This window comes from Crassostrea angulata, chromosome 7 (assembly GCF_025612915.1).
Source record: "Crassostrea angulata isolate pt1a10 chromosome 7, ASM2561291v2, whole genome shotgun sequence".
NCBI lineage: Eukaryota > Metazoa > Mollusca > Bivalvia > Ostreida > Ostreidae > Magallana > Magallana angulata.
The window spans coordinates 33,364,386-33,379,158 of record NC_069117.1 but is presented as its reverse complement, the minus strand read 5'-3'; the positions used below and the strand labels follow the sequence as shown (position 1 = coordinate 33,379,158).

At 33.9% G+C, this 14,773-nt stretch overlaps 1 protein-coding gene across 1 annotated transcript; it reads left to right on the top strand.

Moving 5' to 3' along the window:
- The first annotated feature begins 1,648 nt into the window (after nucleotides 1-1,648).
- LOC128191493 (carnosine synthase 1-like) lies at nucleotides 1,649-9,602 on the top strand. The gene is made up of 7 exons (XM_052863593.1): nucleotides 1,649-1,914; nucleotides 3,794-3,872; nucleotides 4,867-5,652; nucleotides 6,223-6,388; nucleotides 6,673-6,978; nucleotides 7,078-7,340; nucleotides 8,294-9,602. Exons 2-7 carry the CDS (start codon nucleotides 3,834-3,836, stop codon nucleotides 9,509-9,511), a joined length of 2,778 nt encoding a protein of 925 aa, XP_052719553.1. The 5' UTR covers nucleotides 1,649-1,914; nucleotides 3,794-3,833; the 3' UTR covers nucleotides 9,512-9,602.
- Nucleotides 9,603-14,773: the final 5,171 nt, after the last annotated feature.

Genomic DNA, 14,773 nt, shown 5'->3' with positions numbered 1-14,773 from the left:
TAATTACAAAACAGCGAAAATAGGGTGTGGTTTTTTTCTCATTGACAAGAACCACTGCACCAGTAATGCCAATATTTACATCAAAGCTTCATGTATAGTAAAGATTCTAAATTGATAAAATTGTAACCACCGGACAAATACTAAGGCCCCAAAAGGGGTTCAAAGTTCAAGATAGAAATATAAAGGAAAAATGTTTAAAAAGAATCATCTAAGAACTATAATGCTACAGTTTACTGAGATTACTATGCAAGCATCCTAAGATAGTGTAGATTTTAAATTATTCAAACCGTGATCCCCAGACTACTACTTGAGCCATAAGAGGGTTTCAAAGTTTAAAATGCTTGAATTTGTGGAATTACTCAAATGGTGTAGATTATAAATTGTTAAAACCGTGACCCCCAGGCCAATACTGGTGCCCCAGGAGAGGTTCAAATTTCAAAATTCAAATGTAGAGGGAATATGTTTAAAAATCTTTTACTTAAAAACTACAATGTCTGGGATTATTATGCAAGCATCATCAGATAGTGTAGATACTAAGTTGTTAAAACCGTGACCCCCGGACCAATACTAGGGCCCAAGATGGGTTCAAAGAAACATAGAAGTATATAGGAAAAATGTTAAAAAAATCTTCTCAAGAAATACAGTGCCACGTTTAGTTATTTTACTACTTTAGCACCCTCGTATCCCCTTTCATTTTTTATAATTATTTATAGTTCATTTTACAATTTTGTAATCTTTAATACGTTGAGGCCTAGGGTAATAAGATTTTTCAGTTGATGCATCTTAAATCTTAATAGGATATGATGTTAAAAAAGTAGGCTTCTTTTTATGTACTGTTTAATGTATTGTCAAATCTTGGAATATACGAAAGTTTTACAATATTTTTAAAGCGCTTCATATTTAAACAATGATATAAGAACTAAGACTGAAAAAAAATATCTAACTACTTGTAGTTTAAATCAATAAGTGCACGTATGAACATGATGCACATTTCTTTGATCCGTTTAAAACTTCAATCATACGCTTAATTAGATCTGTTAACTAATTGACAGCTAAATAAATTTAATGTTTACATATTTAAATGTTGTATTATTCTAATTCTATACTTATAGGTAATAACAACAAGACATATTCAAATGTTGTCTTATTCTAATTATATAGTTATAGGTAATAATAACAACAATAAATAAATATAAATATTCAGCCATGATTTATTATATCGTGTAGTATAAATAAACAAGACGGAAACGTCTTTCAACATCAACCCAGGTTCATTATTTTCAGTTTGCCTCTGAAGTACAAAATAACAAAGATAACGAAGATTTACAAATTTATTAAGAAAATCAAATATTGAACATAAATAACATTGTTTGATTCCGTTTATAACCTAAGAAGGAGAAATGAAAATGCCGAAAATGGGGACAGGGGGAGAGCTTGGTCCGTAGACCAACAAGAGAGTCTCCCGAAAACCCGATGACGGTCGTATTTATACACTTACAGACAATAGAATTTAAATAACAATAGACCGGGCATAAATAGTCTTAAACAAAATATAAACGGAGTATCCGGAATCCAACATATACAAATACATATAGATATACCACAATAGATTGATCATGCTATTCATGCAACCCACAGGCCTCATGTTTTGATTAACTGATACCATAACGGTGTGTTTGCTACTTTTTTAACGTTTACTATAAATGATGATAAATCAGTCAATGATTTCTCAATCATCTTGATGATGACGTTTTAGACGAAGTTGTAATTGTGTATTATTTTTACCGCGAGCCGCACTTTCGACTCGATAACAAAGCGCGTCATCAGCGGAAAGGGAGAAAACACCGTCATTACCAGCTGATTACAGTGGAACTACAAGAAATATTGACCAAAGAAGTCTCAACAGATACACAGGTAACAAATTAACATATGTTAACGTTTATAGATCCTCATATTTCCAATTTGCTTTTAATTTTTGCCAAAGCGGAATGATTTTTTTACGCTAAATATATTACTACGCATTTTAAATGAACACGGCGTGCTGTACATAGAATTATCTAGAATCTATTTTTAAACGTTGAAATTTTTGTTGAATTAATTCTTTATAGGTGAAAAAAAAATCTCGGCAGTTCGTATCATATGTACTGTATAGTGAACACATTCACGTACAGTTTTGCTGATTTGTACTGGAGAAAGCCACGACGTGTGTTTCGTTACGTAAATGTACACACGTGACACGTGCTTTGTCGTATTGATATCTTGTAATTTATTTAGTTCTTGTTTTTCATCCCCCCCCCCCCCCGTTTTTTTTTTTTGGGGGGGGGGGGGGTCATTTTTATTTTTGAAACATACATTTTTTGTTAAAATTTCTCTGTTATCTGGTCTCTCTAAAAAGAAACATACCGGTATTTAACCATGAATTTAGATTCTTTTATAGCAATATTTTTTGCTCACCGGAGCCACACGGTACACAGTGATGAAGCCTGAAAAGGTTGATTTAAGCATGTTAAGGAATAGGAATCATTCTTTGAGTAGTATTATGAGGTGATCAAATACGGTAGGGGGTGATCAAATCCAATAAAGCCCGGATTTAAGGGCTATATGATAGATTGATCACCCCCGACCATATTTGATCATCTCATAATATTCAAAGAATGATTCCTTATTACTTATATAATTTTTATCAATTGCACGATTAAATACAGGCACAGGCACCTGACGTTATAAATTTTTCTCGTAATAAAAATTAATACCTTATACCTAATAATACACAAGGTACCAATCACTACCATCTTGGATTTATTTCAAACTGTCACATCAAATAGAATTTTTGCTTAAAACTCATCGGTAAAATTTTTTGGTGATCCTATCCGTCATCCGATCAATCATTCAACATTTAATCTTACAAACGATTTAACCAAAACGGTGCATTACACCTGTCATTAATAAAAAATCATCCTTCAATCTGCATCTACTGCCTAAGGTATGCGACAAATGGCTAAAGGGTGAACGGAAGTTGACATTATTGCGTCATACTTTGGGTAATCCCTTCCAAATATAGCACTGATATAAATATTCAAAAGGCGTCGATTTTGAATTCGATCAACATGCAAGTTAAAATTAAGAAAAGGGATACTATAAACTGTCAAATATAACTTTTATTACACAAAGTTTATATAAACATGTTTATAAATGCATATAATTTGAAATATTGACACAAACACACGGTGCAGGGAAATCTCATTTACATATACTTCCGTCCACCCTTCAGACATTTATCGCATATCTAAGGCAGTCGATGCAGAATGAGGGATGATTTTTATTGAAGACAGGTGTAATGCACCTTTTTTGGTTGAATCGGTTGTAAGCTAAGGTGTTGAAGCACCGATTGGAAGCCAAAAAGGATCGCAAAGTAAATTTACCGATGAGTTTTAAGCAAAAATTCCATCTTATGTGACAGTTTGAAATAAATCCAAGATGGCAGCGATGGGTACCTTGTGTATTATTAGGTATAGGGTATTCATTTTTATTATGAGAAAAAGTCATAACGTCAGGTGCCTGTGGTTGGACTATACATTACAAAATCGATTCGTAGTTTTATCACAGACAAAGACACTGGAAAATGTAATGTACGGTTATCATATGACTAAAAAAATCAATTGTGTGATACTACTTCATAAATTGTTCAATTTATTATCTTTTTATATAAACAGTTTCATTCATTAAGTATACATATTCATGCTATAAAAATCTACCTTGTGTGCAAATAGTTATGTTTCATTTCATATTTCAGTATAACTTTATTGCTTGGAAACCAGAATCAGAATTGCAATATGGAGCAGTTGGTAGACATCAAAACATCATCATCAAAGGTTTATTTTGTGAATCTATAGGTTTATGTACACTAATTTGTAGATTTATGCAAATGATTTAACAGTAAAATACATATTTGGTGTTTTATGCGGATATCAAGGTAGCAAACATTGCCTCAAAAAAAAAATCTTTAAAAAATAACAGTTCATTTAAGCATATATTGGTAAATGTATTTTTTTGACAATTACTGTAACGGTGTAGGTGGTTTTCTGATGACAAAATGCATTCTTATTCCAAATCTTTTTCTATCTACATGCATCTTGCAGGCAAACTGAGTGCATATGATTTTTAACGTTAAAAAAAATGCTAAAATTGTGAAAGAAGAAGGTACAGTTTCTTTTAATATTTCCCCTAAAATTCAGGGTGTTGTTTAAATATCATGAAAATATGCATACAATATCTTGAATACATGTGTACGTAAAGTACCAAGTTATACACCTTTATTCTGTTTTCAAAAAAGAATAATGAATATGACTTCAACATTTTGTCATATTCCGAAGCTGTAGTAAAATATGATGAAAAGTAGCACATTTTCTCATAGTTTTTTGAAGAGGAAAATGTGTCAGAAGCCGTCGCCCAGAAAGAAATTAATATATTTTATGTGATATCACATGATAAAGTTATAATGTGAGTTTCATCGTGGGCGACGGCTGCGGACATAGTTTTCTATTCAAATAACCATTTAAAATTGGTGTCGTCTCCTTAGTTTTAAGAGAAAATACGGGAAAATGCACTGTTTATGACGTCACAATTACCATTGTGAAAGTCTAATCAGGTAACTATTTATAGATTTTTAATCTATGGCTATTCTTGTGTAAATAAATGTTACATTTAAATTTTTCGTGATATTTTTAAAAGTCACTTAAAAACAGGGCAAAATATGACTGAAACTGTACCTAGTTCTTTGTTAAATTTTCACCACGTTTATACCATTTTTGCACTTAAAAATTGTTCTTAAGTTTTATTAAATTCAGTTGGGTTTTTTTTGTTTAGAATCTGGATCAGAAATGTCCCATCTTTTTATCATCGGACAGCAATGAATCATTTCAAAGGAACAGAAAAGTCGATTTATCCCCATCTGAATTTGTCAAGGAGATTTCCAACAATGACAAGCTTATAATCGACTATTATGATGCCCTTCAGTATATCTTGTATCAAACAAACTACCCTGAAACGGAAGATAGGACGGCTGTTCCTAGAACCTCCCTCCCTGAATCTGGAATATCTATTGTCGTCTTGGCGTCACCGGTTGAATGCATGGCCATTTTACTAGAAGGCGGTCGGAAATGTCCCGGAGATATGCTTCTTGTCTTGTCAAAGTCCTGGATTACACTCAGTCCAAGTGACCTGGACCCATCATTGAACAGTTTATTTGTCCACAAGGCCATATCTTTCGATAAGGGTGGGAGGTCGTTCATCGATGTTTTTGATCCACCCAGGCGTGTCACATACTTCGTGAATTTCTTCACTAATGCCATTACAGGGGGACAGAATGCAGAGGGTGAGGATTTGGAGGTCAACCTTGAGTGTCCAATGTCAAGTTCAATGAAGCTAGTCAGAAGAACAGATGACAAATTGTGGACGCGAATCATCATGGGAAAAGCAGGCATTGCCTATCCCGAGACCCTTGCCTTTGGTTATCAAATTCCATACAAGTACACGGTACCAGAGGATGCCAAAATCAAAATCGTTGGACTTTCACTCAAGGAAGGAGTTGATAACGTTATTCAGGATGAAATTGTCTCATACCTTAACAGCCTAAGTGAACGAGTTACAAAGGTAACTTAACTGACAATTTTTTTAATGAAGTACATTAAGCTATAGGCTTGAGTTTTGCCGGCTACCTCACGATATGATACGTATCACGATATGTTAATGTGATACATCATGTACCACGATATAGTTGTCAATTATTAGATAAACTCATATCTATATTTGCCTACCTCCATAAGTAATAAGATGGCATAAAGCAAATATGTCAACTATTTACAATATCAACCAACAAACTGTATAGAAATAAAATTCAGTTGATTAGAACGAAACTAACAAAATATTACCACCTTTAATTGATATTTCTTAATGTCTTTACTCTAGAAAGTCAATGAAAAGTAACTCGTACTGTGTATCATGATACACGTGACGATATGTTATGCGTATCGTGGGCCCTCAAAATCAATACAATCGATGTACATGTATCGCCGTTTCGTTGCAAACTCTATTGAACTGTATAGACTTACACAACTTAAACTGTGTAAAGTTAAATATTGCTTTTAATATTAGAAATAGGAAATACTGGAACAAGCATCAAATAATGCAAGATTGCAAATGCTTTTTGTTTTATTTTGTCAGGTTGTTGTGAAACCGTCCGGAATAAAGTGGAATGGATGTAAAGGCGTCTCATTCCATGACAGAGAGGAAGTTAAGAGCATCTGCGACGCAGCCATTTCTCTTCTCTGGTATTTAGAACCTGGGGATGGTATTTTGCTGGAAGATTTCTGTGACCCATCTGATGAAGGTTTGTGTAACTATTTAAGATATCATGAATATTCATTTTTTGTCAATCCACCAATAAGAAAGCAAATCTCTTCATATGAAGTGATGATGTATGTGAAAACAAGGAAGGAGAACAATTTTTTGCTTTCACATGAGTGGTACGATTTCCTTCCCGAACATGTTAAGGAGCCAATCAGACTAGTGTGTAAATTGTTTATGACAAAGAACATGCCAGTACATATATATTTGAATAATGAATTTCAAACTATATTTCACTCTTTACATGTACCCTTTTTGTTCCTTTAGATATGGAAATGAAAGATTATTCTTTCCGAATTCGAGCAAATGTCTGTCGAGCTCCTGGTGAGGTACCAATCACAACCACTCTTGTTTGTGGAGTCGGGATGAAAGACGGACCAGTCGGAGGCTGTAATTCCAATCCTCAGTCCCTGGAGACCACTCTCATTCAATGGAACCTTCAAGAGTCAACGGAAGAAATCAAAGAAATGTTGATACAAGGATCAGAAAGAATTCTTAGTGGCATAATTGACCATGAAAACGCTCTGTCAGTATTCGAAAAAGGAGGCATTGGAGCACAAACAAACATTATAGGTAAAAGAAATATTGTAAATACATCCATTTTTGCTAAAAACTGTGAGTTTTTACAGTCTGCCGGGTGAAAAACGCATTCTACTACCGTATTTTTTGCAGGTATTGATTACTTTCTGAGCAAAAGAGGCGAGAAATATGTTCCTGTTGGAATAGAGGTCAACTCCCATGACTGTATTAGATGCTGTCAACGTTATGAGTTCATCAACCCTTCTTCAGCAGGCAAGTCTGTCTGGCCACTGGTAGAAACCATGATTGAGAGGTCACAAGCATTCATGCTGAGGAGAAAGACCATTCTCGTACTGGGTCTGGGTGCTATCTGCAGAAAGCTTGTTTTGGAGGCTGTCATCGAAGAAAAATTCAAGGTTGTTTATTTTTTTTTAGCTCACTTGAGCTGAAAGTTCTTACTGTGCGGTGAAAATTACAACCGATGTTTATTTCTTTTAGTGTTTTTATTATAATTAGTTTGTAGCTTGTAATTAGTTTATAACACTGCCAAATTAATGCTGAAATAATCATAAAACAATGTGTTAACGGTTATTTTCAAGGTCCTCTGCATAACGGTTGTAATTAGGTCAAAGGGTTGGACTAATACCTCTAAAATACACCAAAATACAAATACTGATTTTATTTGTCATTTAAGCTAACACAATTGCGAATTATTTCATATATAAAATGTATGAATACATCAGAAAAATCAAATTCAACAAATTGGATAATTTAAAAAAAAATAGGTTGTTTTTTTCGTTTTTATCGACTTGTTTCTTATCCAATCTAAATTATTAAAGACTTAAACTTTGTATATCATTATTAGCATTATGCTATTGTCAAGAAATGGAAGTCTCTCTAATTTCTCAAGGGGGGGGGGGTTACAACTTTACAAATTAAAAAAAAAAATTAATTATTCACTTGATTTATATGTAATATGACTGTAAAATCATCCAGTTACAAAGGCCCGATGATAAACATAAGAATATGCAGGGGAATTTTTTATTTATACAGGATCTATTATACGATATTGTTCAGATATTTTGTATATGACTACGTTAAGCTGATTTTATTATGTCGATATTTGTTGCTCAGGTGAGCGACGTGGCCCATGGGCTTCTTGTTTAACATTTAGTTTAAGTCTTCATCACTTGAGGTCATCATCATGAAGTACTAGTATTGAATACTTTGTAAAGAAGTATTTTGCTCAACACTGTTACACTTTACCCAAACTTACATGCAAATTTAATCACATCCACCTATCCATACTCGCAATCTCTGCATTTGAATGGTTTTCTTTTTATTTATTTTATATTTCTTTTTTTCATAGATTGCTCTCATTGACACAATTGAAGACAATTCCACTCCTTGTGTAAGTAAATACATTCAGTACAATTTTTCTGACCACACACAAGATGACCTACATGCCGACAGCATCGTCAAAATTCTCCAAAAGCAGAACATCGACGTTAACGGATGCTGTACATTTCTGGAGGAATGCACACTTCTTGCCGCCATGATTAACAAGAAACTGGGTTGTTTAGGCGCTGGTGTTAAGGGTGTAGCGATGGTTAAGAAGAAACCTGAGATAGAACAGGTTTTATCGAGATGTGTTGGGGATATCTCTCACTTTCCAAAAGCATACTTGTACGTAGAGAGAAGCGCTATTATCGACAACATTGCTAGTCTATCGTCTGCTGTCGCAGAAGTCGGCCTACCATGTGTGTTGAAACTGGAGTGTGGACCAAGGACTGTTTGCACGGAAATCTGCCAGAATCTTGCTGAATGTTCCCAAGCATTCAACGACTTACAAAACAAAATGAGCCAACGTTTGGATTCTAGCGTGGTAGCCGTTAGGTATATCAAGGGAACCGTGCACAGCGTGGACTTGGTCGTCTTTAGAAGGAAACTCGTAGCAGCCTTCGTAGTGGACAATGGTTCCACTCGGCCAGGGTCTTTTACAGAAACTGCTGCTTGCATGCCATCTTGTCTCAGTTCAGATAAAGTGGGTCAGCTGGTGACAGCAGCTTATCAATGCTGCACGGAGATTGGGTTGGAGAATGGCGTTTTTAACGTGGAGATGAAGATGACTCCAATGGGTCCAAAACTGATCAAAATCAATGCCAGAATGGGTGCATTCTACTATAGAAACTGGATCCTGAAATGCTACGGAGTGGACATGGTCAAGTATGTTTTCATGATAGCCAGTGGGATAAAGCCGATTCCTCCGAAACTCAATCCTTCTTGTCATATCATGGGTGTGGTATTTGATCCATCCACACACGCAGATGTTCTTGATAGTCAGAAATTCAGGAATGCAATGGAACATATCAAAGGACAAAATGATGTCATTCTCACTGCTGATAAAGACCTCAGAAATCCAAGTTTTGCTGTCTCTAATACAAACCAAGAAGAGCCGATGTGTAGTGTTGCCGTCTGCACTGAAAGTAGGGTATCTGCCAAAGAGAAACTGCTGTCTCTGTGCATTACTCTGGGTGTCGGTAGCCCAGAGTACAATGTTCAACATCTGATCTCGGACTTCCGTTGATATTTAAAGCATTTAAGGTGGTATAGGACACCTCCAAATCGTTACGTATTTCCTATCGAAATAGTATAATCAAGTATAATTCTATAAATGTTTTCTTCCTAACAGCGTAACGCAATGGGTTAGAGCATTGACTACGAATCTGTAAGTCATGAGTTTAAATATCGCTGGAGCTTTTATTATTTTTACCTTCCCCAAAATTTTTATAACTTTTTTTTTTGGTCAGTATTGTAAAATTTGAAAATTCTAATTCAATGAAAGTATTTTGATTATAACATACCTCTATCCACATTAATATCAACAGGTGTCCCATACCACCTTAAAATGTCCTCATATCTCTGCAATTTTTTTTAGATTGAATAGTTTTACATAATTATTATGTTTTACTACTAAATCATGACAGAAATGCAACTCTATTTAATATATATTTCTTAAAAAATTTATTTTAGACGTCGAAACTAAACTGCTGTGAGCTAAATGTATAAATATTTTTAAAATAAATTTTATTGTTTTGTTAAAGTTGATTTGTTATTCATTTTGTACTAGTCCTCCTTTTGCCAATTTATGCTTGATTTATCTAATGACTTTTAACCATTCATGACTGCTCATATTTACTACCAGTACATTTGTAATTTTAGTAGTTTTTTTTATCGACATTATTATACCGGTAGATCAGATTATTAGACTGTTATAGAGATATAGAAATTTAATAGATTTTAAGTAACATTATTCATTTAAATCAATTAAAGAAAAAATAAGGAAGAGAAATATCAGAATTAATGGGGCATCGTTTTTCTTTCAATTGCTTTTTCTACTGCTAAACTAAAACCAGTGGAAACATTAAGGTCAATTTTTCATTACCAACTGACACAAATTTTCAAGAATTCGACAACAATAAAATACTTTTAGGTGAATGAATTGAGCCGGTTTGGAAAAATAAGGAAGAGAAATATCAGAATTAATGGGGCATCGTTTTTCTTTCAATTGCTTTTTCTACTGCTAAACTAAAACCAGTGGAAACATTAAGGTCAATTTTTCATTACCAACTGACACAAATTTTCAAGAATTCGACAACAATAAAATACTTTTAGGTGAATGAATTGAGCCGGTTTGGCAGTTTGACGGTTTGTCAAAATATATCTGATTCATTCATGCCACAAATAAAATAAAACATAGGTAATCAAAGATTACAGAGCTCATTGAGATGAGGCATCACCTTTATGAGATCACCTTTATCATGTTATATGAAAATCATAGTTATTGATCTTTATTAAAATTATTGTATATTAATGTGTGGTTTGACACAATATTGTATAATATCATATTATATTACAATATTGTATCATATTATATGTAAATTTCATACTCTACTGTATGATACAACATCTATCAATAAATTACTATATAACACACTTATTTTGCCTTCATGTGCATAGTTAACCCAAACGCAATTCAGTGAGCACTTTTCTTATCCACTTTATTTGTGCGTGCGTACTTGTGTATGTATGGTAAGAAGCTACAATATTACAGAAAGGAAAAAATATCAGTACATATATCATTACCCAAAAAGCATGTTCCGCAAACACAGAAAATACTATAAATGTTTAACATTAATGCAATACACAAATTATAATTACATGTGTTTACTCGTTACAATACTATGCAACTTTATCAAGACTTATAAAAACTTCAGTTAAGATGTAAATATTACGGTATCATAGAAAAGACTTGAATGTTATAACAAATGAGAATTGATATAATAATTAGTAAACTTTGATTAAAACAGCAAATAATTTGTAAACTTACATTTGTGACCTGACTGCAAACTACAGTAACATTGGCGGTAAAACTGCACGGACTAACGCTCTTCAGTAAAGAAGTCAAATATATAATACCCTAGAAATTAATAGAATTTCGAACCCGACGGGAAAAAACAATATTTCCTATCGTAACAGCACAATATTCTATCATAATTCAATATAATATTTTGTCATATTATACATAATGCAATATATTATTGTATTAAATCATGATATTGTATCATCTGATATGATATTGTATCATATGACACATTGTTTTCCCTTGGACTGAAATGTCACATTTTCATTATAGTAATGTTTAAACATAGCACGTGATTGCCTCATATAATCTCTATATTTGTTCTGTGAGAAATAATATTAGGCAATTTGGTGGTCATTTGTCGATGCTTCGCTAACTCATTTCGACATTTCATAGTATTTAATACATAAACCGCATGCCGTACGTTCTTAAAGTATTTGGAGTAGTTGCCCTTTGAAATTCTTTAAAATTAGAGTAGTTGTCCTTAGAATATTGAAGTCACATTGTTTTGTCTGGAGCAGAACAAAATGGCAGCGTCGAAATTTCCTAAAATCACTGCAGAGGAAAGGGGAAAAAAACATTAAAAATTGAATAGCAACAAAACATTGTAAGTAAACATGGGTGAAGCAAAGATTTTTAAAGAGTATTTAAAAGGTGAGATTGAAAATTTTGAAGAATTTAAATGATTGAATTGGACGAGATGTTAGGCATCTTGTACATGGCTTTGCGTAGGTCATCGCTATTTTTGAATAAATATGTCGCTTGATAGTCCTCGGGAAAACAATATTACTTATAAGGTTAGTTACTGACTAACTACGGAAAAATATTAGGTTGATCAATCTCATAGACAGCTCGGCTTCGCCTCGCCATCTATGAGATTGATCAACCCAATTTATTTCCGTAGTGAATCAGTAACTAACCTAATAAATAATACTATTGTATCATTTTATAAAATTGTATCATATGATATTGTATTATATCAAATGATGTTGAATCATATAATAGAATATTGTTTAATATGATACGATAATGTAACATGATATGATACAATATTGTACTAATCCCAATTTCTCTGCCTTTCCGGCAGAGCTCGGGAAACACCTCGAATGTATTAAAATTACCAGATGTTAGAATTTTACACAAAATGGAGTCACTTCCCATCAATTTAAGTATCAGCTAGGCAGCCTTGCACGTGTCTTCTGTGGTAGATTTTAGGGTATGTCATTGAATTTAATGATGTTTAGCTCACATCTCAACATTGTAAAACGTATTGTATTTACATCAAGTTTTTTTTTAAAAAAGTGGGGTTGTCATAGACGCTTATGTCATAAATTTGAGGTGTTTTTTCTGTGCTCTGCCGGAAAGGCCCGAGAAGTTGCAATTGAATATTGTATTTATGATATTGTATCAATATATTACATATTACATGTATGTTGTATATAATTTGATACTATTTCTTATTAGTCCCCTACCGGTTTTTACCGGAGGGGATTATAGCTTTCCTTTGCGTCCGTCTGTCCGTCCGTTTGTCTGTCTGTCCGTCTGTAAACTTTTCACATTTTCAACATCTTCTCAAGAACCACTGGGCCAATTTCAACCAAACTTGGCACAAGGAATCCTTAGGCTAAGAGGATTCAAAGTTGTGAAAATTAAGTACCACGCCCTTTTACAAGGGGAGATAATTAGGAATTATTGAAAATTTTCGAGAATTTTTCAAAAAATCTTCTCAAGAAGCATAAGGCCAGGAAAGCTGAAACTAGTGTGGAAGCATCCTCAGGTAGTGTAGATTCAAAGTTGTGAAAATCATGACCCACGATGGTAGGGTAGGGCCACAATAGGGGTTAAATTTTAACATAGGAATATATAGAGTAAATCTTTAAAAATCTTCTTCTCAAGAACTATTTGGTCAGGAAAGCTGAAACTTATGTGAAAGCATTCTCAGGTAGTGAAGATTCAAAGTTGTGAAATTCATGACCTTTGGGGGTAGATTGGGGCCAGAATAGGGATTGAATTTTAACATAGGAATATATAGAGTAAATCTTTAAAAATCTTCTTCTTAGAATCTGTTAGGCGTGGATAGCTGAAACTTATGTCGAAGCATCCTCAGGTAGTGTAGATTCAAAGTTGTGAAAATCATGACCCACGATGGTAGGGTAGGGCCACAAAAGGGGTTAAATTTTAACATAGGAATATATAGAGTAAATCTTTAAAAATCTTCTTCTCAAGAACTATTTGGTCAGGAAATCTGAAACTTATGTGAAAGCATTCTGAGGTAGTGTAGATTCAAAGTTGTGAAATTCATGACCTTCAGGGGTAGATTGAGGCCACAATAGGGGTTGAATTTTAACATAGGAATATAAAGAGTAAAATCTTTAAAAATCTTCTTCTTAGAATCTGTTAGGCGTGGATAGCTGAAACTTATGTCGAAGCATCCTCAGGTAGTGTAGATTCAAAGTTGTGAAAATCATGACCCTCTGGGTTAGGGTGGGGCCACAATGGAGGGTCGACTTTTTACATTGGAATATATAGAGTAAAGCTTTAAAAATCTTCTTCTCAGAAACCTTTAGGCGTGGAAAGCATAAACTTGTGTAGAAGCATCCTCCTCAGGTAGTGTAGATTCAAAGTTGTGAAAATCATGACCCCTGGGGTTAGGTGGGGCCACAATGAGGGGTTGAATTTTAACATTGTAAATCTTCAAAAAGCTTCTCAGAAACTGTTAGGCGTGGATAGCTGAAACTGATGTTGAAGCAACATCAGGTAGTGAAGATTCAACGTTGTGAAAATCATGACCCCCGAGGGTAGGATGAGGCCACAATGGGGGTCAACTTTTTACATAGGAATATATGGAGTAATTCTTTAAAATCCTTTAATTTTTCCAAAAAAAAACATTTGCCTAGAAAAGCTGTAACTTTAGTGAAAGCAACTTCACATAGTGTAGATTTAAATTTATTCAAAACAAATCTTTAGGAGTAGGGTCGGGCCACATTGGGGATCCAGTTGTACAAAGTAAAACATTTTAATTATTCACTAGAACTGAAATGTTATTATATATGCTTTTACTTATATGCAAGCATTTTTACATATTGCTGATTCTTTAAAATTATTTAAACTTTTGCCCCTGGACGATTATTGGGCCTCACAAGGGGTTCAGAGTTTGATGTAGGTTTATATCCTGTATATAAACAATTGTTTATGGTCTTTTTGAGAACTGCATTGCTGAATGTGATATAACTATAAAATCATCAGGTTAAAAAAGGGACTTAATTATAAATATAAGAATATTCAGTGGGAACTGATTTTTTTAACAGAGATGTCGAAAACCGTCAGCCCTGTCGGCAAGGCCGGTTGAAATTTGTCTGGACCGATAACTTTATGGAAACCGTCGGTCCAAAAGACCGATTGAAAATATCGGGCATGATGCTAATT